General features: G+C 39.3%; 3 protein-coding genes and 1 pseudogene across 3 annotated transcripts; 2 read left to right on the top strand and 2 right to left on the bottom strand.

Moving 5' to 3' along the window:
• The first annotated feature begins 13,652 nt into the window (after window positions 1-13,652).
• LOC148930140 (uncharacterized) lies at window positions 13,653-15,782 on the top strand. The gene is made up of 2 exons (XM_089067079.1): window positions 13,653-13,701; window positions 15,149-15,782. The coding sequence occupies exons 1-2, from the start codon at window positions 13,653-13,655 to the stop codon at window positions 15,673-15,675; spliced, it is 576 nt and encodes a 191-aa protein (XP_088923205.1). The 3' UTR covers window positions 15,676-15,782.
• Window positions 15,783-16,107: 325 nt separating this feature from the next.
• On the top strand, window positions 16,108-18,830 carry LOC148930139 (uncharacterized). Its single transcript, XM_089066248.1, has 8 exons — window positions 16,108-16,627; window positions 16,731-16,796; window positions 16,869-17,108; window positions 17,242-17,543; window positions 17,623-17,803; window positions 17,873-17,995; window positions 18,070-18,213; window positions 18,390-18,830. Exons 1-8 carry the CDS (start codon window positions 16,160-16,162, stop codon window positions 18,816-18,818), a joined length of 1,953 nt encoding a protein of 650 aa, XP_088922374.1. The 5' UTR covers window positions 16,108-16,159; the 3' UTR covers window positions 18,819-18,830.
• Window positions 18,831-19,641: 811 nt separating this feature from the next.
• LOC148930138 (protein FAR1-RELATED SEQUENCE 12-like) lies at window positions 19,642-20,391 on the bottom strand (annotated as a pseudogene).
• Window positions 20,392-20,407: 16 nt separating this feature from the next.
• Window positions 20,408-23,004, bottom strand: LOC125189774 (protein FAR1-RELATED SEQUENCE 5-like). Its single transcript, XM_089066366.1, has 4 exons — window positions 22,980-23,004; window positions 21,195-21,933; window positions 20,549-21,067; window positions 20,408-20,438 (listed from the first exon to the last, which is right to left on the bottom strand). The coding sequence occupies exons 1-4, from the start codon at window positions 23,002-23,004 to the stop codon at window positions 20,408-20,410; spliced, it is 1,314 nt and encodes a 437-aa protein (XP_088922492.1).
• Window positions 23,005-26,913: the final 3,909 nt, after the last annotated feature.

The following is a 26,913-nucleotide window of genomic DNA, read 5'->3' as shown; positions in this document are numbered from 1 at the left end:
GTTAGATCCATATTCATTAATTTGAATATCACCAATCATTATATTGTTCTGTTCCACATTCTGCTCAACTGACCCTCAAGCTCTTGATTATGCTCTACTACCTCCGCCAACTGACCCTCAAGCTCTTGATTATGCTCCAATTGGCCATTCAAGACTATCTGCTCAAGCTCGTGATCTTGCTGCAGCTCACCATTCAAATTATTGTGCACTAGTTCTTGTTCCTGAAACTGACCATTTAACACATTTTCTTGCGCCATCAACACATTTTGTCCAACGTCGTTATCATCATGATCCAACTCTCCATTAAGCTCTACATCCCTAATATAAAATAAAATGGAACTCAAAATGCGTCCTCATTTCTACTAAAATTAGAACAAACATATAGAATCTAAAAATAAATAAAGTAGAACATTCCCCAAAATCAATTAAAATCTATTTAAAGTGGGTTGCATCGTAAAAAAGGATGAAAGTAAAAGATGAGGCAAAAAGTAACTGGAAATATTGACGCGCAACATTCTTTCAATTCAGAAACCCTCAAAAAATAATACCAGTTTTGATTGTTTGATCCGCCACAATCCCCAAAATCAATTAAAATCTAATTTAAAGTGGTCGCATCTTAAAAAAGGATAAAGTAAAAGACAGAGACAAAAAGTAACTGGAACTGAGATGCAAAACATTCTTTCAATTCAGAAACCCTAAAAAAATCAATACCCATTTTGATTATTTTCATCCGCCATGGCGTAAGAGTCTCTTTGGCACAATGAACACAAGAAAGCGTGTGGTGAATCTGAAGACGAACGCAAGAACACCGCTGAATTTCAAAATGATCAAGAAACGGCACACTGAATAGGAAAATGATAGCTAGAAACAGTGTACTGAATCTTGTTGTGAAGGTTCTGATGTAACAGCTGCAACTGAAAGGCTAATGATGAAAACCTAGAAAAAGGTATAGATAATCTCGATTATGATGGAAGGGGAAGGGGAAGGGAGAGTTTTATTCGCTAGTATTCTTGTTGAAAGAAGAAGACGAGACAGTTATACAAACACTGATATGCAAATCTCACGTAATTTATATTGATTTCGAGGTGGCGGGAATTCTCTCTTTCCACTACATTACTAATCAAACAATATTATGTTGGGATTAAATAAACAATTACCCACGTAAAACAAGAAAGTACGTAAAGCTGATACGAGCCCACGCGAGGAGCGCGAACAGGAAGTAGAGCTGTAGAGGTAACGGGGCATGGCTCAGGTTGTGAATGAGCTGGAGTGCAATACGCGCGAGAGAGGAAGTCCACCGATTCTGTGAAAGTATTATGGCGACCTCAAGGTTATGAGGAAGCCACGTGGGATCTTGAGGATGTGATGAAAGAGAAATACCCGGAGTTGTTCTATTAGAGCTGGCAAATTTCGGGATGAAATTAATGTTAAGGTGGGTATGCTGTTTGAATCTAATCCCAAATTCTTTAAGGTGCTCCCAAACGAGGATTTTGATGCGAACAATATGAGGATGAGAAAGAATGGGATCCGGATGAGGAGCAGGATGATGAAGAGAGAATGGATACGAGGAGCCTTATGGAGAAAAGGGTAGCCTGTGAGGAAGTCTTTCCAGAGATGATAGAGGATGAAAAGATTAAGAAGGGGAGGTTTGAGTCCTTGTGGGGGGGGGGGGGGAGGGGGGTGTTTTGCAATTATGTTGACATGACTTACAACATCATGATTTGGAATGCTATGGGTGTGGCTAATGCAAGCACTCAGAGCACCATCAAACAATTGATAAGAACACATAAAATTTCTGTTTTGGCGATTATAGAGCCAATGACGAAGGCGAAGCCAGAGTTCTTTAGTAGAAAGTTTGGGCTGATATATAAAGGTATAAATGAAAATGGTCAAATCTGGTTCTTCACGGAGCATGGTATTGAGGTAGATGAGTGGGACGTTTAAGAGCAAGTGCTGCACGCACGCTTTTATACAGGTGAATTGAGCTCCCCTTATTATCTTTCGGTGGTATATGGGAAATGTACCAGAGCAAGCAGACAACCCTTATGGGATAAACTCCGTGAACTTGCAGTCTGTATGGAGGGTTTACCTTGGCTAGTAGGGGGAGATTTTAATATCTTTTTTTCGGAGGATGAGAGACATGGGTCTAATAAGAATAGAGCAAGAGAGATGGCGGAGTTTGCTGATGATTCGATTGGAATATCCTAGAGTGACATAATATTTTGAGGATCTTTTGATCACTCATCATTGAGGATCTTTTAATCACTCAAATAGTTTCTGACACCAATCATCGCCTAAAGTAATAAGAAATGACTACAAGAAGATTTAACTGAAAAGTAGAAAATTTTCAGAATGATAGTCGTTGTATTACTGTTAGAGGATAGGAACATGATAGATGATGAATTCATAAAGGCTGCATTTTTCCTAAGTCCTAGTTCATTTGAACGAAAGACTAGGTATGGAAATCGGGGAGCTTGAATTGTCATCAATGTTTGTTTAAAAGCGAAGTGAAGATGCTTTATAAGCTGGATTGACCTCTTTTAGAGAAGGACAATGACTTACATGACAATGCAACTTCTAAGTAAGAGATCTTGATCCAGTTAGACTTTTGTTGCAGTGGGACTATTAATGCCCAACTATTGTTTTATGGTTGATGTTTTAGGCATCATAGTATTAAAACGATATTAGTGCAACAAGATTGAGTATTAAAACAACACATCAACTTCTTAAACAATGAATAATGAAGTATTTATGGCTCTTAGTCTTAAGGCCAACAAAATACTTAGCAATTATTCGAACTGATCAAGACTATCAAGATTTTAACATTTTGTTAAAATCTGTTTGATGCACTATGAGTTAGAATCATTTGATTTTTCATGAGATTTAGAATACTTATAGAAATGCAACATAGAAATACTAGCAAGTCTCAATGGTTTACACCATAAGGAGACAAGCAAAGGGTTATGATCAGTAGTGGGAGTCTATCTCCATTGACGAATCCAAGCATTCTTCTAATGTTGTGGAATAGAGTGTCTCTAGTCTAGCACATCTCAAGGTGTAATGTTGTTCCAACACGTGATGGAAAGTTGTTCAAGAAATTGGAGTTGAGTACTGAGGCATGTTTTAAGGTCATCCCAAATGACGTAAGGTTATAAGTTCTGTAATATTCAAAGATAGAATTTTTGTGTGAAGATCAAGCGAGTAACTACAAGCCCAACAACGTGATAACTCTCAAGATAAAGAGAGAGATATTGGATTTTCTAAATTACCAAGAAGTCATACCATTAGAAACTCACAATAAAATCAACTTCAGTACCTAAGATGTAATTACCATGTCACAGTGGGAGCGTTCCTGTCGAACACAACACCTTCATGGGTCTAAGGGTGTCGTAAGACTCAGTCTTAGATTAACTTGAACATAATCCCTTTAACTACAATGTAACATTGGTTAATTTGGATAATCATCTTTGAAAAGGTGATAGATTCCATATTACGATCTAAGATAGACAACATGTTTTACAAGACTTGCAATACTACCTACAGGCCGTGTCAGTCAATGGGAGCAAGTATCTTTGCAAGTGTAGATGTGGATCTCAAATGGCTAGACAATGACAATGGGTTATGCCCAAAGAGAATTATGTTTTCGCTATCGTTGCACCAGGATTTATTCGATCCTATTGTCTATTAGAACTTAAATAAATTAGAATGTATGTATTATGATTGTCAAGACAGCCTTCGATAAATAGAAGTCTTTAGGAAATCATCTACTAGAACATCCTAATGGATATGTAATTAAGGGTAAGAAACGCATGATTGGAAGCTTATAAAGACCTTCGTAGTCTTAGGCAAGCATCTAAATCAGAGTATATGTGTTTTTATCAAAATTGCCAAATATTTGGAATTTGACTTGTGTCCTTAACAGTGCAGTAAGCTGATGCAATTTTTATTAGCATTATAAATACCTGCAAGTATACAGAGTAGAAATGGTATAGCTAAAGGCCAGTACCAGATATTGATCACGGGAAAAACAATCACAGACTGAGTACCCTCTACTAAAAGTCAATTACTATTTGGAAAACCGAAAGATTTTGAGAATTTTTGAAAACATAAAATAATTGAAAGCAATAAACAGCTAGATGCAAATAAATCACGAGATAAAAGTATAGAGATAAGGGAATTCCAGAGATGTGCGTTCACAGTTATGGTTATACAAGTTCCAACTATAATACCCTAACACAGTTAATACTTTGATAGAACAAGTCACCTAGATTATGCTCATACGATGCAAACGTAGATTACTAACATTAGGGTTGTCAATCCTCTACAACAAATAACTCCCCCGTCCGTCTTAGTGATCCGATCAACGTAGAGAGTGAAGAAAATTCCATAATTGAACCCTCTTTTGGTGAAAAGACACCACATGACGTTGAGCTCGGTTTGGGAAACACTCCCACCATCAATCCTAGCAAACATAAGTTGGGTCATGGCCCGGTGGATGTACCTCAAGACGGGGTTGCGGATGGATGAGGACTTGGCGTAGCCCGGCTCGTGCTCCTTTTCCGTGGTCATCGCGCCCCAAACCGCGGAGTACTCATACTCAACCTCTTCATCGGGGTTGGGGTTGAAGCAATGGAACACCACACAATGTTCTTCCATCGTGAGTGAGTGGTTGCAGTTGCTCAAGCGGAAATCGATGCTCTTAGGGATGCAGGAGTGCGGTCCTTGTTCACCTTGAGCGAGCTTAGAAACTCTAGAGTGAGTCTCCGATACGATGGCCACCTTCCTTAAAACATGTGGATGAGGCCATTCCCCTCGCCCATGTTGCATAGCCGCCAAAATTCATCCAAAATCTCCAAAGTTTGTAGGGGAAGATCGATGGGGTATCTCGAGGGAGCCGTGTCCCTCGTTGACACATTCTTCTGCATAGTCTTTTGATCATCCGCCGCAAGGATAATTCCATAATTCTTGGAATTCTCGGGCTTTCCTCTTTTTGTCATTATCCTACAAAAGAAAACAAACTCTAAAAAGAGCACTAAACAATAGACAAACAAGGGTTCCCCCAAACTAGCACTCAACCAAGCATACTTCAATAACCAACAAAGATGTGCAAGTTTGTAGCATAAAGGCATCCTAAATTGTAGCATGCAATCATGTAAAGCAAAATCAACAATCTAGAACACAATTAATCCATCCCCCAACGTGAATTCATCCCCCATGCAGAGTCGTATCAACGACAAAATCAAAACAAATCAATAGTCTCTATAAATTCTCAAGTATTGCAATTCATGGAAGCAATAATAACCTCACAATGCTATGAACATGATTGCAATGTATAAACATTCAAGAACAAGAAGGAGTTCACCAAAAGAAAATCAACAATTCACCATCCTAGGCAAAATCTAACCATGAAGAACAAGAACAATCATCACAAACTCATCCCCCATACTAGAACATGCTTTTCAACCGAATAATTCATAAAGGAAAGAACAAAATCCATAGAAAAATTCAAGCAAAAAATGTAGGATTCACACCTTGTTTTGGAGTGAATTGATGAATGAGAGAATAAGAGTGTAGGTGTGTGAATTAGGTGATATATAATGGTGGGGGTCGTGTGCAAGGAATAAATTGGAGAAGGAATGAGAAAGGAATATACCTTAAATAGGCAAGAATTCGCGTTTGCCTCTTCCGTGGCGACCGCACGAGACGTGCGGCGACATTCCTGGCGGGCCGCTGCGGTCCGCGCAGCGATTTCTCCAGGCCGCCCTAGGGCCCGGCCTGTTCCTGCACATTGAACAACCGGTAGCGACCGTCGAGGATTGTCCGGCGGTCGCCACTTATTAAATTTTTTTTGTGCACAAAATGCACGAAAATTAAAGGTAAAAACAGAAAAACAAAACCGATGAAAATTAAAGTACAAAAACAAATTGGGTTGCCTCTGATACGCTCGGATTTTGCACTGTTTTAAGACCATTATTTGGTCCGTTTTTAATGTCAAAGTTGTATTACATGTCCATTATTTGTATATTTTATCTATTTTGGTATTTTGACATGGTTTGTGAGAAATGTGCATATTTGAGCCTAAAAAGGGAGTAAAAACGCGAAGTAGGAAATCTGAAGCTTCTCCGGCGACCACCGCAATACTTCCGGCGACCGCCGGCGATTAGCGAAGACAAAGACACGCCCGGAGACCGCCAAGAAGTGCGTGGTGACCGCCACAAGGAGTCAGAAGCTTCTGGACTACGCGCGGCGACCGCCGGCCAAGGTGCGGCGGCCCGCCACAAAAATGTGGCGCGCGAAAGCTGTCTTCAAACTCAATTTTCTGGTGATCCTGATGTCAGATTAGGGCTTTCTACACACCATTCTCTTCGTCTTGAAAAGAGCTTCAAGATGGTACAAGAATCACCTCAATCGAAGTTGTGTGCAGAGAATTATGACCGTTCTACCAAAGTCGCGCAAAGCTGCCAGCTGCAAACAAGGCGGAAATTTGAAGAAGGAAAGAAGATATTAACTTGTGAAACCAAATCTTTTCCTTCTACTATGGGGAACGAAATTTACATCTTTCCTAATGCTTGGAGGAAACTTATTACCAAATTTAAATCATTCTCAAGCCTATATATACCCCATAACCTAATTCATAGAATTTAACCCTTCCATAGCCCACAAAAGGGGAGCCTTCATGGCTCCCCCTCCATCCTCATTCTCTACTCCATAACCTAATTCTTCCATCATTCTTGGAGATTGAAGCAAGGCAAGAGGAGCATGGAGACTTCAAGATTCATCCTTGGGTTTTGTTTGTTTATTTCAAGTCTCGTACTTTAATTATTGTTTTAGTTCATCTGTCTATGGATTGCTAAACAATAGAATTTTAGGGTTTGATAGTAATTGACTTTTATGTAGTTCTTTTTATGTTTAATGTTCAGAACTCGTTTCCACTTGATTTTTCTTGAACTTTTGGTCGACTAATTGGCCGTTACTTTGATTATTGTCAATCTTTGATCAGAGATAGCTTTGATTGGTTTATCTTATATATTCATACAATGATTGTGACATGAGTATTGATGCATGATAGGGAGAGATTGTGGTAAAACTTGAGTCGGATGAACGTAGAACTAATTAGAATAACTAAAGAGTTAGTGAAATCATTATCCTTGAAATTCCTCTATTTTCCTAATTCTATCTTCTTTGCCCTTATTGTTTTACTTTATTTAATTTTGTTTAGTTTAAAACCCAAAACTTTTGTTTCTCTAAATAGTATTTGACGCTTAGTACATGATAGCCAGTTGCAATTATATCCCCGTGTTCGATATCCCGGTACTGACCTTTAGCTATACTAGATCTACCCTGTATACTTGCAGGTATTTTTAGTGCTAATAAAAAGTACATCAGCCTCCCAACAAGCGCCTTTGTTTTAAGTCGTTGGCTCGATTTGAAGTGACCCACTAAGTGGGCGGATCAATGACTTTCGTGCTAAACACTGCTAATGGAATTAACTTGGTCCCCAACTTCTTCCACCACCTGTACTTCCCCATGGCGGTTTTGATCACATAAATTTCGGGGTCATCTTGAGGTGGAATCTTCTTCTTTCTTTTTCTCTTGGCCTTTTTTGCAAAATAGGATTAGAAAGATTAGGCTCGTCCTTTTTAGGAGACTTCGGTACCTTGTCGACAATGAAAATAGTAGAGGTATGATGAGGCCCGTTTCATGCATGTGTTTTATAGCAAAACCTCACTGAAATCAGCAAACTAACAACCCTTTTTGACCCAGGTGCGTGTAGATTTCGCCGGAAATTGAAGATTACATCATTCCAGAGGGCGAAAGCAAAAGTTGGGAAAAGAGGAGAAAAGATGCGGCATTTGAGCTGATCAAGTCATGTATCAAACTAAGCCAGCCAACCTCTGCGCTGGAGAGAAGACTATGAACTCCACTCTAAAGTGCGAAGGGCAGAAACTTCATATTAGGGGGATGGTACCCTAGGGATCAGAGCCCTACGCCTCCCTGTATAAAGGAGCCTTGCACACTAAGAAAAGGGAGGTCCCCCATTTTCATTTCTTGCTTAGTAGTTTAGGGGGGGTTCTCTTTAGATTAGGTACGGTTTCTAGCTCTCTTCTAGAGCTGAAATCAAAGTTCTTCTCAATTAATTGCTTTTAAATCTCCTACACACACTTGGTTCCGTCTAGATAACTTGTAGTTAGCTGTTTCCCTTGCTGTTTCTCGCACATTTCAGTTTCTGTTCTGTAATTCCACTCCGAGAAGGGGTGATGAAACAATTTCCTGCTGTCCTAGTGTAGTTTCTGTTCATTTTCATGCCATCGACTCTATTTCCTGTTCTGTTCTAGTTTAATTCAAGTTTCCGTTTTCGTTTTCTTAGCTCCGTGCTTGTTTTATGTTTTGATGCTTTAGATCTGTTTTATCTTCCGTGTTTTATGTAAGTCTTAGCTTAGATTTGATGTTTTCCGCTTGAGTCTTTGTTTTCTGTTTAGATCTACGTGTTTTCTTTTCGTTTCTGCATGTAGTAGTCGTAGTTCTTATTCGTGCGTCGTCGTAGCTTAGATCGTAGGAGTAATTTTAAGTTTTATGTGTTTTCGTTTGTTTTGTCTTCTTCAGCTTTTCAGATCTATTTCCGCTCTGTTTCTTTACGCTGATCTGTTGAGAAAGATGATTCTGTTAAAGTTGTTTTGTTTTTCGTACCTTTTTGAAGGGGCCTGACAACCCCGCTTATTCTGTTTCTCTTTTTATAGTAATGTTTTTTGAGTTGATCAGTTAGGTAGTTTAGTTGTTCAGCTTAGTTAGTTTATTATTTTCCAACCCGTAGTTAAACTTAACCCACCCTCAAAGTAAAGCGTGGTAGCAGCCATGCCCCAAGCCGTATCACACAAACAATTCACAATGCCTCATCTTTGTGGGATCGATCTTTACTTCCCTATAGTACTCCCTCTGTCCCATTAGAAATGCAACGTTTTCGTTTTTGGGTTGTCCCACTAAAAATGAAACGTTTCCATTTATGGAAACATCACTTTCTCTACTTTCTCCTCTCTCTTACTTTACTCTCTCTTCATAAACTCACAAAACAACACTGTATAAAATCCTGTGCCGGAAACCAAATGTTTCATATTAATTGGGACGGAGGGAGTAGTTAATAGTATTAGTGGGTTAAGGTTTTTGATGTCGCATCCCATTCAGTTTCTCATTTCTCCTCACTCGAGTCGAAGTCACTCAGCTTGATCAGCCTGAGCTTTTACCGGATCCACTCACCCACATTATTGCAGGTGAAACAGGCAGAAACAAGCTGACCTGATCAGGTCAAAGACCTAACTTGAACAGTTCGTGACGACACACACAGCTTTAAAGAGAAGAGAAGGAGAGCGCGCGGAAAGGGCGAATGTCAAAATGGCGCTGTTACCGGAGGTGATGGCGCAAGGATTAACTTGTTGTGAGATACCTTGTGTGTAAATATTTGCATGTTTTCCTTGTTTTCTATTTTCTTTGCAGTTTTCGAGATAGCTCAGGCAGCAGAGGAAAATCAGCAACCTTGTCTATGAGGACTGATCAAATTTTATTCAGGTGCTAGCCCAAGGACTACCAATGACAAAGGAGACTTAGATGGGCAGGGCATCTCAGGTTTTAGTTAGAAATATTAGTTTAAATTTTATAAATAAACTTTTTGTTGTTTTTTGTCTACCCCCAGCTTGAAGGCACCGAGTCAACAAGACAAGAAGTAGAAGAAGGAGTGGAGCCAAAAAATGATCAAGATGAATCACTTCCCACTTCACCACTGACTAACTCAGGGGCCTTCTGTGAAGAGAGTGAGGACACCACCTTGGTGAACTCACTGGAAGTAATAGCTACCCTAGACCAAGAGGAGACACAAGAAGAAATCACTATGGAGGGTGAAAAGAAGAGAGATCCGGAGATAGGTTCGATCTATGCTCAATCGGTGGCTGAACCATTATCTGCCATATCTATGACAGAGTGGCAGAGAACTGTGTACATGGACCCAGAAGTGCTTACCATCTTACCTAAATTTTTGGAGACTGATGCCGAGAACCCGATTAAATTCCTTCGTGAGTTTGACAATGTGTGCAGAGTGCAGAAGAGGCCAGAGGGGTTAAGTGAGGAGGATCTCAAGCTAAGAGTCATTCCCCTCTCTCTGAAGAATGAAGCAGATGCATGGTTTAGAGGTTTGGAGCCCAACAACATCAACACCTGGGCGGAATTCAAATTGGAGTTCCTAAACCACTATATCCCAGCATCAATCACAACTGCACGACGAAGGAAAATCAGGGAGGCTACCCAAAAGTATGGTGAGAGCTTGGAAAAATATTGGGACATATATCAAAGCCTTCTGGAGGCGTGTCCAAATCACAACCTGAAGGAAGTGGAGATATACTCCAAATTTTATGATGGAATAGATACAAGGAGCAAGGACTTGGTGAACTCATCAAGTGGAGGAAGCTTTTATAAGCTGAGGCTAAGCAAGGCCAAGATTGTCCTAGAGAAGCTGTTAACTGCCAAGTGGGAGTACGAGAATACATAAGAGTCCTCATTGCAGGAGGAAGTGAAATCCCACAGACAACAGGGACAATCTATTGGAGAGCCGAATTGACAAGTTGGAAGAAGTCCTCCAATCATTGATCCAGTCTAGACAATGCTTAGCCATCCCTATTCAAATCCACTTTCAGTCTGAACAGGTGAATCACCACCAGAGTACATGAGAGTTCTGGAATACAAATGGAAGCTGGAGCCCTGAAGGCCAAGCGTGGGTGTATCAACAAGAACATTCATACGGTGGAGAATGGAACGAGGCAGAGGAGTACCAGAGTTTCCAAGCCTATACAGAATCCTACCCAATCTCCATCCAAACCCCCACCTGGCCAATGGAATATCCAAGCTATACATCGTACTCTGGAAATCAAAGTTATGAATCCTACCACCTACATACCAACCTGACAACTCCAACCATCATCCTTCATACACAAAATTCTACCCAGACCAAACTTGTCCAGATCAACGTCAATGCCAACCTCACCCATAGCAGAGTTGTGAACCAACATCTGATGAAAACTACCATGCAAACTCTGCAGCAGGGGAGACTGAGGAGGTGACTGCATTCCAACAGAACGTGCGGAGTTGCACGAAATCAGGAGTTGAGATGATTATGGAGATGCAGTACACCTATGAGGAACAACAGTCCTACATGGACAGCATGATCAAACAAGTAGCTCTGTTGGCCAAGATGATTAAGGAAGTAAAAGAAAACAGAGCAAAGCCTGAGGAGGTGATAATGCTAATTTCATGCATTGGTTATGGGGTTAAATTCTGTAATTTTCCGGGTATAACACAAATTTTAAGCCAGATGTGTAGAGGAAAATGCCAGATCCAGGAAGAAGAAGAAATATTGTCAGGAGAAGAAGGCTGGCAGAGAAAGTGAACAAAAGGAGAGAAGAATCACTAGACGGAGGAGAGTTCTAGACGAGGGGCAGAATGGAGAATTCAAAGAAGGATCTAGAAGCTCAACTCCACACCTATAAATAAGAGCACGCGACACACATAAGAATCATCCATCATTTTTAGCTCTTAGCTCATCTTTCACACACACTCTTCACACTTAGGGGATCTAGTTTGGGGGTTCGCAATTTCATCGGAAGTTGTGTAACACCGTTTCTACGAGAGGTGAAGATACAATCTCTTTTCTATTTTAAGTTTACGTTTCAGAATTTCCCGAGTCTTCGCTGTTCGAAGCTGAGTCGTATTTTGTTAGACATCTGTTGAATCTGCGTTTGTTTGCTATGGAATTCACTGCTATGGTTTCGTTTCATGTTATTGTTGTTTTTCTGTTTACTTTGGATGCGTTTAGCGTTTGATCGGAGTTTTGAGTTGAATTGTGTGGTGATCGTGGTTGATCGTTTGAATCTAGTTGAATTTGTGTGATCGGAGATGGGAATTACAGTGGTTTGTTGTGGATGGCTTGGATCCGGAGCGGATGAAGCGTCCAGTGGTTAGATCTGTTCATTTCATGCATGCTTTTGATGTTTAGTTTCTGTTATCTTATTTACCTCATCTAGTGATAGTAGATCTGCTTAATTTCAGTAGTTAATTGTTGTCTAATGGTTTAATTTAGCTTGATCTATTTCGTTTCATAGCTTGCTCTGTTTTCCTCTGCATTTCGTTATCAAGGATCGGGAGAGAAGATGAAGTTATTTGTTGATTGAGCCTTTAGTTAGTTATTTTGCAGCTTTTCATCCGTACTTTGCTAATTTGGGAAATGGTCCCCACGATCTTTCTTTCCTCTGTTTAGGCATTTTAGGAAAAGTTTTTCATTAGGTTTGATGATAACTGTTTTCGCTGGAGAGTGATCTTGAGTACATCTTGTTTTTTTTCATGCATGTTTCTGTTATTTTTGCCTAGGTCTAGCTGTTAGAATAGAGCATTTCATCTCCCTAGTCTTGTAGTTAAATCTCAACCCCAAAAATGCGTGACAGCAGCCAAAAACAGTTTCCAAATTCTCTTGCATGTTTACTTACACCTCCATCTCTGTGGGATTCGATCCCTACTTCCTTATACTAGTTCTGACTATATTGCATACACACATTAACTTTCCACAGCTTCTTTCAAATGGCGCCGTTGCCGGGGATGGATGGCGTATTTTGTTTGCGTGTTTAGAGATTTGGCGTATATAGTTTTAATTTCCTTTTATTTGTTTTTCTTTTCAGTTTTTGAGCAGAGGCTCACGGTTTGGAAACTGGAGTGACTCATCTGGGTCAAGGAACGCTCAATTCAGGTGGCAGGTCAAGGAGTCAACATCTATAGTCACCACTAGATCGGGGTTAACGACCGGAGATCCATTTTCGTTTGGCTCAGAAAGTGACGAAGAGTGGAATTCGTCAGGCAAAGAAGACCTGAAGTCACCATCAGAAACAGAACATTTAGAAACAGAGGAGGAAGCAGTGGTTGACATGGCAAACCTAGTGGACCCTGATCCCGAGATCGGTTCGCTCACCGCACATCTAGATGGCAAGCCAGCCCATGCTATTGTCTCGTGTGACATCCCTAACCTGAAACATGCATCATTTTGCATATTGATATATTTTTATTTATCTTTGCATATTATTAGTTGTATAATAAATATTATATATGTGATATTTATATATGTTACGTAAATATATGTTGTAGATATTATAAATGAGTATTATTTAATAGTTGTGCTTAGTTAATATAGTTAGTTAGATAATAATTAAGTATAAACTAAGTACATAAGTGAATATATAGGTACATAAGAAAAACGTTTGCCTGCCTATATTTGTATAAATATATCTAGTTGGGATTATATAAAAGTATAAGTGGAGTAGGGTCATGATAATATACAAACCCCCTATCATACAAACTATACAAACTTTAATCTCATCCACTAAATATAATTAATCAACGATTTTAATATATGGTCCATATAAATGTCAACGTGTTATGTAAAATTGGTCAACAAAGGTTAATTTAGAGATAAAAAATATAAGCTGAAATCACTAAATCCGTTTAGATTTAGGAATCCCGATAAGTTCGTCTATTCATTTATCACGTCTCCCTCTCTCTTCTTTTCCTCCCAATTCAACTTTTTGTCTCTCCTCGTCGCCGTGAAGCTTATCATCTGCGGCTGCATCATGAGTTCTCACCGACAACGAGGGCAAGTTTCGGCGCCGTCAATTGAAGGTGAGATTTTGTTGCTGACATTTTGATATTAATGGTTTATTTTATGTTGCTGACACTATGAATTGCTGACATTTTGGGTAGTAAAGGTTGATTTCTTTTGCTGCTGACATTATGAATTGTGTATGAGCTTCTACTGACATTACCAAGCAAGGAACCCTGTTATGAATTGTTTTTTTTTTCCCTTATGTTTGTGAATTAGTATAGCACACGACCTTATTTAGTTGGTAGCGACACCTTTGGTATTGGTTTCAATTTAAGTGTTAATGATACATTCCTACTGAGAGTGCATAATTCGTTTTATGGACATTGCTTACTGACTTGGCCTAGTGACATTGCTTATTGAGAAATCCACACCGTTCTGGAAATTTTTGTTTTGTTCGTATTATTGAAATTGATTATTGACATGGCTTATTGACATGGCTTAGTGACATTGCTTATTGAGAAATCCACACCGTTTGTTTGAGATATCCACACCGTTCTGGAAATCTTTGTTTTGTTCGTATTATTGACATTGCTTAGTGACATTACTTATCGAAATTGGTTGTTGACATTTATTTTTGACATTACGTATCGACATTGATTGTTGACAGTGCTTACTGACATTACTTACTGACATGGCTTATTGACATGGCGTATCGACATGGCTTATGACATGGCTTAGTGACATTGCTTATTGAGAAATCCACACTGTTTGTTTGAGATATCCACACCATTCTGAAAATCTTTGTTTTATTCGTATTATTGACATTGCTTAGTATCATTACTTATCGAAATTGGTTGTTGACATTTCTTTTTGACATTACGTATCGACATTGATTGTTGACAGTGCTTATTGACATTACTTACTGACATTGTTTTGTAAGTTCTGGAAATGCTTGTTTTGTTCGTTTTATTGACATTGCTTATTGATCTATTGCAACTTTTGGTGTTTTACCTGTATCAGCAATACGTCAATCCAAGGGCAAAGCAATAGCAAATGGTGAGGGAGGGAAACGATCTAGAGCAGCTGGTAAGAAATCCTGATCTATAGTAATATGGTAATGGATGGTGTGCTGTTGAATAACGTTTGCTTGGTTTGTTATGGTGACATTGATATTGCTTAGTTTGTTTTTGAGGTAGTAATAAGACTTGGTTGATATTAATGTTGACATTCACAAAGATATTGAATTTTTTGGATGAGTGTGGAATTAAGAACCTGTTTGGATTGCAAGTGATATTTTGCCTATGGGTGTTTAGATGCTGCTCAGTTTGTTAGGAAATAAGATGGTGTTGACATTTAAATACTATGTGATTTGCGAGGAAATAAGATGTTGTTGAAATGGTTGGATGCAGTGACATTGTATATGTTGGTAGTGACATCCTGGTTGTGAGCGGTTGAATTTGTTGTTGACATTTTTTTTGTTTGTTGGTCATTGACCAAACGTATTTATGGTTGCTACTTTATCAGTGAGTCGTCTAGCAAAAGGGAAAGCTGCAGACGATGGCGAGGCAAGTGGGAAGCGGAAATCTGTGGTTGGCGTCCTTGCACAAGCAAAGAGACCTCAATTAAGAATCAAGAGAACAACTCGTTTTTTCTTGCGCATCCTGAAGTCAATGAACGAAAGGCAGAAAACTGCTGTAAGGCAGCTCGGATTCGGTGGACTTCTCGATTTTGACGTGGCATCTGTTCCAGGAACCTTAGCATATTGGCTATTGGAGCATTTTGACCACCTACGTTGCAGTCTTATGCTGCCTAATGATGTTCAGTTAGTGGTTGACACGAAAGACGTTGAGCTTGTTTTTGGTTTCCCAAATGGGGGGCTTAAAATTGATCGATGTGACATAAACACCGGCATCAAATACCTGGAAACTATTCCACTCGAAGAGGAGGTTGATATTAATGCGATACAGACGAAGGTGCTAGAAACTAAGTTGCTACAAGAAACCGGGGGGGGGGGGGGGGTGCACTGTTTAAGAAGATATTCTTACTGCTGATGGAAACTGCACTCATTGAGACCTCACCTTGTGGCTATGTCAGACCTCGGATTGTTGACATTCTCGGTGATTTGCAGAAGGTAAAGAAGCATGATTGGTGCGGGTACTTGCTCAACAATATGTTGAGGACACGCGAGCTGTGGAAGAATAACAGGTCGAAAGTTTTCAGCGGGCCAATAGTCTTTCTAGTGGTATGTCCTTCTATTATCGCAGTAATTTTGTCTACTATTTGATGTTTAATTGACATGGTCTTGTGTGTGAATATGAATCTGTTTTTTTCGTGTCTTTACCTTGAGCTTAGAACACTGTTTTTTTATTTATATGGGGTTTGTTGTTGACATTTTTTTATATATATATATATTTTTATTTACTGCAGGCCTTCTACGTTGATCGAGTTGTGCACCGTAGGAGAAGTGTGCAACGTGTCATTCCTAGGATAAAGAGCTGGACGGCTGAACTGTTAAAAGAGAGAGAGGAAGAGGAAATGAAAGAAGATGATTTCGGACTTGGACGAGTGGCATCACAATATGATGAGAATGAACTTGGTAGTGCAAAAATGTCAACAGGAATGGAGCATCCAACGGTTACTGAAGATGATGTTGAAGATAGAGATGGTTCGGAAGAATCTGTGTATATGAGGGGTGTTTGGGGGGCAGTCAAACACATTGGTGATGGTTTCAAGCTGCTGGCAAAGGAATTGAACCAAGCGCCTACAGAAATAAGGAAAATGGACAGCTTTAGAATAACATGTGACACCCTTAGGAGAGCATTTAGGCTGGACGACAAAGACGTAGACCCTGTTGAGTCAATGACGCAGACGCAATCTGCCCAATGTAGTTCAGCGGAAGACTGGTCAGCCTTGAAATCTTTATTGGACGCGGCTGATGAAATGGATATACTCGAAAATAAGGACGAATACCCAAGCTTCAGCCTTGGCTTTGATTCCAGCCAGGTTAAGTATATATTGTACAACTTTTGTTGTTGGAATAACACTTCCCAGGTTAAAAATATGTTAATATACTTAATGGAAGTGTGACTTTTTTTGTATATTGTAGGATGGTGACGCTTGTCACCGTGATTCAGAACGTCGACAGGAGGACAATCCAGCCAATGCTGAAGAGGTTTGATGGCGCACTTTTTTTTTGGTTTAAATTGATTGCTTACTCAATCATCCTATCTTACTTTTCGTGAAGGATGATGTTTCAGAGTACGAGCTTAGGGAGCCAGCCGACCTATTTTTAAGTGGGGATGAAGTTGTGTCCCAAGAAGGGGAAAGAGAGTCTGCTGCTGAATTGGGAGGAGACGGTCTGGATTTTGTCACTGGTATTGACATTGAGAGAGAGCCAATGTCTGCTGCGAAAGTAGGGACAGTTGTGAATGAGGAGAATGCACTCGACGTGGCTATGGCGATAGCGCGTGATGTTGAGTCGGAGGTATTAGTTGGTGACATTTGGTATAAGTTGATTTTGGGTTTTATTGTTGACATTTGCAACCAGATGTTGATTCTGGGTAGGGTTGTTGACATTTGGCATAAGTTGTTGACATTGTATTCTTTTTTTAATGCAGCACGACGAAGCAGATGTAGCCCTTTGTTCTGCCGTGGAAGCAATATATGAGCTAGGTGATGCTGCTTTCGAGACACAAATTGTTACGGGGGGCGTTGACAAGGGTAAATTACCTGTACGTGGATATGTAGAGATTCATCATGAAGAGAGCACGTTTGCGGACATACAACCTGCTCCAGCAAAGAAACTCAGATTGCCTAAAGGTAGAAGAGGGGGATCGATGTCAACGCGCATCAGCCCTTTATGGACTAGAGAAGAGAGGGATTGTTATCAATTCCTAATTGGAACTCCCTACATGTGGACGTAAGCAAAAAATTGTATTATTATTGGGTTATTTTAACAAAAGTTGGTGACTTGAATATAACTTATGGTTGAAATCTAGGGATTATGTTGTCTACAATGATGATATGGTGGAACTTAATAAAAAAAAATTCAGCACGTTGAAGCCACATGAAGCTGTTGATGTTATAGTTGTTGATGCTTGGGCTGGGTATCTGAATCGCATGGAAGAGCAAAAATCAGTACAGAATCCCAGGAGATTGTTTGCCACAACATCTCCCACGGTAAGCGTACTATTAATATGATATAATTTGATTTAGTTTATGTCTACTGACATTGTGTAACTATTGCAGACATTCAACGTGGTTGAAAGGAGAACTAGTTGGGTAGATTCTGAAGCTGCAGATTCATTCTGTGAGGAGATGGATGGTCAATTCACCAGCGATGGAAACTTTGACTTCACAGAATATGATTTGGTAATTGTTCTCTTGTTTAACTAAAAGTGACATCCTCGAAAATGAATATTGAAGCAAGTGTATTATATGTGCAGATTTTTTTCCCAGTCTTTGCAAATAGGCAGTACTATTTGGTGTGCTTTTCTTTTAAGACTGGGCTTGCGGACGTGCTAGACATTGTTGTGTCTGAGAACGGTATTCCAGATCTGACCAAATATGGGAGAGACTTGGGTCTACTTGTAAGTACACTATTGACACTATATTGAATGTTGGATGTGTTTGAACATGTTGTTTACATTGACATTTTGACATTTTGTGTGAGAATGATGCTGACATTTTACACTGACATCCCAACTTTCCAATGGATCAAGGCTGACATAAAAGACCTTACATTACCCCTGACCTTATTTTGCAGAGGAATTTTCTGGGTATTTATCTCAAGTCGAAGGGACTGCACGCAATGTCTGAAGTAATAATCAATGAGCAAAGAACGCGCTTGCTAGACTTGCCCTGGAAGACAACCCAGACCACTAATGACTCGGCAGTATTCCTGATGAGACACATGGAGACCTACAAGGGTAACCCTGACAATTTAATGGCTATTGGTCTTCAAGGAGCTAGTGTGAGGATTCTGCAGATTTTGAGAGGTAGGTATTGCAAGAACATGCTCCTTGCACCGTTCAACATTGCCAAAGAAAGGTTCATGTCCCTCATGAGTAATTACATCAACGTGACTCCTAACTTCAGAACAGATTATGTGCGACAAGTGAATAGCATTTTGAACAAGGCTCCCAGCAACGAGCAACACAATCAGCCTGCTCGGAAGAGAAGCAAGTTGAAATGAGTTGATGTGATCTGTTTGTTTGCCGTTAATGGTAGTTTTTGGATATTGATATTGGGAACTTTTAGCTTGATTACCTGTCGTTTTGTTAAATGAATTATCAACATTAGGAATTTGTTTCAAGTTATGAAACTTGGTATTGGTATTCTCTCCATTGTGATTCATTGAATGGACTTCATTTTGAACATGTTTCATTATGACATGGTGTTGATTTGTTCAATTATCACAGTGTTGATATGCATGTCCATTCTTTGGTGATTGTGTGTTATGGAAAAAAAAAACCTTGATGGAAAAACTTCGGTGAAACAACATAATTAAACCCTGTTGACATTTGAGACCTGTTGTTTGGTATCAATGAATAATCTACATATCGAGTAACCTTGTTGACAGTCAGTAACGTTGTTGACATTTGCTGCTCTTGGTGGCATTGATTAACCTGGTCTAAGTTTGCTGAAATTTGCTGTTGGTGTCGTGTTTTTGCTGCTGTTGTTGACATTGCTTAACCTTGTTGACATTGAGTAACCTTGTTGACATTTGCTGCTGTTGTTGACATTGCTTAACCTTGTTGACATTGAGTAACCTTGTTGACATTTGCTGCTGTTGTTGACATTGCTTAACCTTGTTGACATTTGCTAATGTTGTTGACATTGCTTACATTAGTTATAGAGAAAAATCCTTGTTCAGTAAAATTCATATAAACAACATAATTAAATAATATATTGACATTGGTTGCTTACAAAATTTTTGAAAAAATCGACACAGCATCAAATAAATCTTTCACTTTCAGCTGTTCTTTAAAACAGTATGGAAACTAAAAGTAAAAATCCTACATCTTGGACTTTCCTTTCTCCCTACCACAAGTCCTTGCATCGTGATGACCCACTTCTCCACACTTTGCACATCGCCTCTTAGGTTTGTTCTGTAGTATGATAGCCTTCTCTAATGCTGATTTGATTCTTCTTCCAGAACGGCTGCCGGAACCCTTTGTACTGACTACATTGGGAGGGTGCACGCTAACAACACTCGGTCGAGCTGACCCATACAGATTCTCAATCCTCTGTGCTTTATTCATCGAAGACACTAAAGGTACAGTATCCCCGAAGAGTTTTTCACTTAGTTCTTCCATTCCGTCGAATAACGCAACAATGTCATCTTCATTGCTCTGTGCTCGTTGGAATAAACGGAAGTATAACGAATGTAGCTTGGTTGCTACAACCCGTTTATGATCCATTTGTGAAACTACATACGGGCAATGTCAGTAAAAGTGGACTGATTTCAACAAAGGCGTCTTCAACCACCTTGTACCAATATATGGTTCTGGTAATTCCTTCACGTCATGGTTCTTGAACAACCAAAAAATGTGGCAACATAATATTCCACGCCGCACAAACAACTTGCAATCACAATGGTACGATTCAGTGCCAACTTCGTGACGGACAACACCTTTGTTTCGATGGCTGTCCGTTATTGTGTATATCTCAGTATTGTCCTCCATCTCAAAGTGAGTCATTCTGCAACGTCGATGCGCCTCGACGATCTCATCTTGAACTTGCTGAAAGATGCGATCTGTATACATAGCCGCTGCGTGTTTCTCAAATAAGAGTTCCGTTGACATGATGAGGACTTTTGTAGCATCAGAGAAATCGAGTCTTTCTGATATGTTACGTTGAGCATCCAACGCGCTGTTGTAGTGCATCACAAAGTCAGCAAGATTAAAGTGTGGTTTTGTGTACCTTTTGAAAAAACTGTTCTCGGACTCAGAGAATGATGTTGTCTTTAACAACGACCCCATTGGGAAATCCCTAAAATATGCTGGAATCCAATACTCTCGTTGTGTGAACATAGTTGTGAACCAAGATTCGTTTTGTAAACCATATTGGTCCATAATGGTCAGCCAAGTTTCTTCAAATTCCTCTGGCTCCAACAATTCAGACCATATACAAGAGTCTAAATCCTTGTTCAACTCTTCGTTGGCAAGTACACTTTTGGGAACCTTTTCAGGAAGCTTCATCATAATGTGCCACATGCACCAACGATGCCTAGTACTAGTTAGCACACGTTCTATGGCAAGTTTCATCCCCCAATCCTGGTCAGTTATTATCAACTTAGGCGCGAAACCCATACATTCTACAAACTCACTGAGCAACCAAGAGAATGAGTCAGCTCCCTCATTTGACAAGAAACCGGCACCAAACGTAACAGGGCATCCGTGGTTGTCTTTTCCAGTGAATGGCCCAAACACCATGCAATACCTATTCAACGAGCATAGCAAGCAATGAGCGCGCGGAAAATGTCAACAAGAGCTCAACACAACACCTGAATTGTGAGCATAATAAAAAAATATAAAAAATGTCAGACACTATCTACACGTGAGATTACCTGTTTGTTGAGTACGTAGTATCAAAGGATACAATGTCACCGAACATCTTGTAGTTCTTTCGCGACACAGCGTCACACCAAAAAAGACTAAGTAACTTTCCATCACTACTTTGCTGGAATTTGTAATGAAAACCGTCACTAGTGTTCTTCTTCTCCTCCATTTGATTTAAAATCATTTGGACATCAGCGCCGTTCATCTCTTGCAATATGTCGCGCTTCCGTAGATCAGTAACGGTACAACCCACAGCATCATAACCACCCAAGAACTCCTTCAATAAATTGAAAGTCTTTGTAGGTCCAATGTTGGCCTTTGTGCAGTCCTGCAGGAATTTATAATGGATATCCCCAAGGTTACGGTTGGATTTCATGTATCGGACATGCTTTGTATCGACCATATCATGATTGTGTTGGTCTACAAAGTTGCTTACAGCATATCGGGCACTGCCGGAATCGGTTATATACTTCAATGTAAGTTTGGCATTACAATGACATCTGCTAGAACGGCGTCTACGTTTGGTAGAACTACCCTCTTCGTCGACATCCCACTTTTCACCTTGCCTGCTGCACACGATGGTCTGCCAGGTTTTGATACCATTTGCGTATTTGTGTCCAAATCTTCGAGTATCAAAACGGCAGTCGTTGGCATATGCTTCATAAAAGGAAATTCCTTCGTCTAATGTTTCAAACACCTGACCAACGTACGGTTTCAGCTCGGGTCTGCAATCTGGAATAACTGCAGCTGTACACACAACAGAGAATCGTCATCGAAGCATGTCATCACCAAATGTCAGCTGCCGAATGTTCAGAATATCATCGCAAACTATAACAGATAAAGCACATTGCTGGCAGATTATGTACAGAGCATCAAAACAAGCATAAAAAATTAGATAATACTGAACAAAATCTACATTTATAAAACAGATTCATCAAACATTTTGAAATATAACCTAATGCTCATGTCTTCTACTCTACCTATACTGAAACACAGAATGTCATCGAAGAATGTCATCACGGAATGTCAACGGCCGAAATGAGAATATCATCATAAACAACATTGCTGGCAGATTAATTACAGATAACATTTCGAAATATAACCTAATGCTCATGTCTTCTACTCTACCTATACTGAAACACATAATGTCATCGAAAAATGTCATCACGGAATGTCAGCGGCCGAAATGAGAATATCATCATAAACAACATTTCTGGCAGATTAATTACAGAGCATCAGAACAAGCATAAAAAACAAGATATTATTGAACAAATTCTACATTTCGAAAACAGATTCATCTACCATTTCGAAATATAACCTTATGCTCATGTCTTCAACTCTACCTACTCCAAAAGACGGAATGTCATCGAAGAATGTCATGACGGAATTTCAGCTGCCGAATTGGCAGAATATCATCGCAAACTATATCAGATAAAACACATTGCTGGCAGTACAGAGCTTCAGAACAAGCATAATAAATTAGATATTATTGAACAAAATCTACATTTCGAACACAGATTCATCAACCATTTTGAAATATAACCTAATGTTCATGTTTTCAACTCTACCTACTATGTCTTCTCCGGTCAAGCACATCAACTTCTACACTAGATATTCAACAATTTTTTCACCAAAAAAACGACAGCAGCAAACTTATCACAGTGACATCAACCATTTCGAAATATAACCTACTACTCAACCTCATCCATCAACACACATAAAAACATCGAACATAATCGTCATTGGTTTCAACATTATGTTACACCTATTATTCTAATTAGTAAGAAAAAAACCTTGAGCTTCGTAATCCATTTCCATTTCAACACAAATGTGTACGTTGACCTTACGCCGGAGAAGAACGCCGGATAAGATTTGGGATATGAATTTCAACAGGAGATTGAACTTGATATCGCAATGTTGAATAATTAAGATGTGTTATTTTTTATGGCTGAATGAGTAATGTAAACTCTTTCCAAAAAATGATATTTACGTCAACTGGAGAGTGGAGATAAATTAGGGCCTCATTATTGACTAATCACGCCTAAAATCGGTTACAAACAATTCTGGAAATGATTATACCAGATTGGAGTGAAATGAGGATGTATGTAACTGAAAAAAAAAAGGATTTCCATATACACCCCCGCTGACATAAATTGTACTACCCGGTGACATTGACTTTGTAACCTCCTAACAACCGTAGATTAGTTACAATGATGGTGTATGATTAAAGTTTGTAGTTTGTATTATAAATAGGGAGTTTGTATTTGATCACACCTCAAGTGGAGTATATCTATATGTGCATAAAATAATTTACGTAAGGCATATATATGTATAATATATTTCATGTAATATGTTAAAAGTGAGAAGTGTTTCAGTTGCTAATCAAATGAGTATTATTCTTTTATATATGAAGTACAATAATTTTATGGAATGACACGTTTATAGTATTTCATTTTTACGTGTTTTTCTTTTAAAAAGTAGATAAGGGAGTCAGCAAATTTAAGTCGACACACATATATATAAAAATAAGAGATGATAGTAGCTTGGGGGGAGGAAAATAGAATGATAGTAGTTAGCAGAGGAAGACGAGAGCAAAAATTAGAAGAAGAAATAAGAGTCATAGATCCCAAAGCTGATTTGGGACTTTAGTTAAATTACTTATCTTAACGTAGGTATAAATCATATTTTTAATTTTATATGTGTTATGTGGTTGATTACCATATGTTGAATTTAAATGAGTAATTGAATTATACGGTGTGAAATTAGTATGGATATATTATATATATTGTGTTGGAATTATTTAGTGGAATATGATATGGATATATGATGGGTGCAATGGATATTTAAGTGGTGTAGTTGATATATTTTTATATGTCATTAAAATTATTTGAATCATGGAATTAAAGAGGATATGTGACAATCTTGCCATGTGTCTGATATCAATGGTAATGAAAATAGACTTACGGGTCATATTCAATGATAATGGACCTACGGGTCAAAGAATATATGCAAAGAGGGACCTTTGTGGAAAGGTCAAATCAAAGAGGGGCTTTCGTGGAAAGGTCAATATGCAAAGAGGGGCCTTCGTGGAAAGGTCAAAAAGCAAAGAGGGGCCTTCGTGGAAAGGTCAAACAATGAAAAGGGACCTTCGGGTCGTATACAATGGAAATCCCGGGCAGATACCAGGCTTGATCTGTCACAGAATAATGAAAAGGACAAAGTGGCATATTACATGAAATTGTTTCTAATATTTGTTGGTTATTGTTATACATATTGGTTAAAGAATATATTGATATCTGGGATGTGGAATTAAGGGTAAGGTTTATATGTATCAGTGAACGTTTTGGGTTGACGTGAGTCATACGAACCCCACATGTTATCAGGGTCAGTGGCTGACGCATTTTGGCAACCTTTTCTCCTCCTCATCATTTTTGCATATAAATAAATGTGTAGTATATAGAGTGGTAAGAGGGTACCACTACGGTTTAGAATGTTTTGAAACATGTACTTGTTAAATATTGGTTTTTGAAATTATATAAAATGCGCATTTCATTTACTTGGCGTGTGGATTATTTATTTAAAATTTCTGAATTTATTTATAGTAAGTGCATACGTCATAAGGGTTGAGGTGTGACATCTCGAATCAGCGTCAAAGGTCCATCGACATCAAAACGAACGTGCTAGGCGTTCTACCCACCTTTTCAGGACGGAGGAATGAGTGTCCATATGAGTTCCTAAATGAGTTCAGCAAGCCGTGCAGAATCCATAAGAGGCCGAATGATGCAACGGAGGAGGACTATCGCCTGCGCGCAGTCCCGTTCGCTTTGAAAGGAGAGGCAAATACATGGTTGTTGAGGCTGCCACCGGACTCAATTCATACCTGGAAGGATTTTAAGTTGGAATTTCTGGACTACTTCTTCCCGTCAAACAAAACCAATGCCTTTAAGAAGGAGATTCAGGAATGTAAGCAAGACTACGATGAGTCCCTGAGCTAGTATTGGTCTCGGTTTAAGGGATTACTCGATGCTTGTCCTAATCATAGAATGATGGAGGCTGAGATGTTTTTCCTATTCTACGAGGGAGCTAATCTTGAGTCTAAGGATTTGATGAATTCCTCGAGCGGGGGGAATTTCACTAAGAACAAGGCAAGTGAAGCATGAGAGATCCTGGGAAGGTTGATCGATGCAACGAAAGCGTATGATAACCCACGTACGATCATGAGGAGAAGCTCAGCGAATGTAATGAAAGAGCAAAAAGGAGAAGGAGTTGGGGACATGATAGATCGATTGGAGAAGGCACTTTTAAGCGCAATTGAAAAGAAGAATTCCCCTGTCTCACAGGAAAAAGAGAAGTCGCCAGGTCAAGAGGACAATCAACTCCAACTCTATTATGGTCCACCACCCGATGGAGAATTCCAAGCCCAGGTGAACGCTGTGGGGAATTAGAATCAGAAGAACCATAATACAAGCTGGAACCAGTGGAAGATTAAAGAGTCCCCATAGAGATATAACCCCTGTTTCATATGGGCTGACGGGAACCAATAGCTTCAACTGCAATACCCAGGTCCAACCGAAACCCAGCAGACTTGGCCTAACCGGAATCAAGAAGGGCCGCAACACAATTCTAACTGGTCAGGGAAGAACCAAGAAGGGCCAAACAATTGGGGCTACCGTAATCAAGGAGATCAGTCCAATTGGGGCAATAAAAACCAGAGTAACCAAGGGAATTATTATGTGCCACCACATCAGAGGAATGCCACTGGGAACAATCAGAATTTCCAGCATAACTACCAAGGAAATCAAGGGTCAGGAAATCAGTTCAGCAACAATCAGGGAGGTCAAGAGAACTATCGCCAAAACCAGGGGAGTGGACCAAATCATAACCAATGGTCAAGTTTTAATCATCCCAATTATAGGTCTCAGAGGAATCTAGATGACATGGTACATGACCTAGTCAGCTCTCAACATCATAAAAACATATGCAGAATAACATGTAGGCCAATAATGATGTGGTACATAAAATTCAAGATGCACAAATCAGCAAAAGTCTGCCATGGACATTGATGCACTTTTTATTAGCACTAACTAAATCTGCAAGTGTACAGAGTATATATAGTATAACTAAAGCTCAGTACCGAGATATCGAACACGGGGAAGGCAAACACAAAGTGTCTATCTCCTACTAAGACTCAATTACTATCTGGAAGAACAGAAGGTTTTGGAAAACTTTTTGAAAACAGAAAACAATAAAAAGCAATTAACAACTAAATGCAAATAAAACACGGAGATAAACGATAGAGATAAGAGAATCCCAGGGATGTGCGTTCACAGTTATGGTTATACAAATTCCATACTACAATACCCTTGCACAGTTATTACTTTGATAGGACGAGTCGCCTAGCTTATGCTCATGCGATGCAAACGTTGATTACAAGATTAGGGTTGTCAATCCTAACATGTAACTCCATAAAGCTCTTAAGACCCTTGAAAAGTCCTCACTCTCAATTAACAGTGCCGTTTTAAGGGAAGCTCACTGTAGTGTCTACTAAGTGGATTTAACTCACTAGAACTCTCTCACAGTTATGAAGCAAGCTATATTAAATCATACAAGATTGTGTCACTCAATCATGCAGCATCAAAACTACTTAGGGAAGAAACAAAGTAAAAATAAAACGGATATTAAATAGAAAAAGAAATTGTATAACCAAAGTCGTTACTAACACATCCC

Source organism: Salvia hispanica, chromosome 3 (assembly GCF_029641045.1).
Source record: "Salvia hispanica isolate PSC_SH4W2 chromosome 3, Shi_PSC_v1, whole genome shotgun sequence".
NCBI classification, from domain to species: Eukaryota; Viridiplantae; Streptophyta; class Magnoliopsida; order Lamiales; family Lamiaceae; genus Salvia; species Salvia hispanica.
This window is presented reverse-complemented; position numbering and strand designations above follow the sequence as displayed.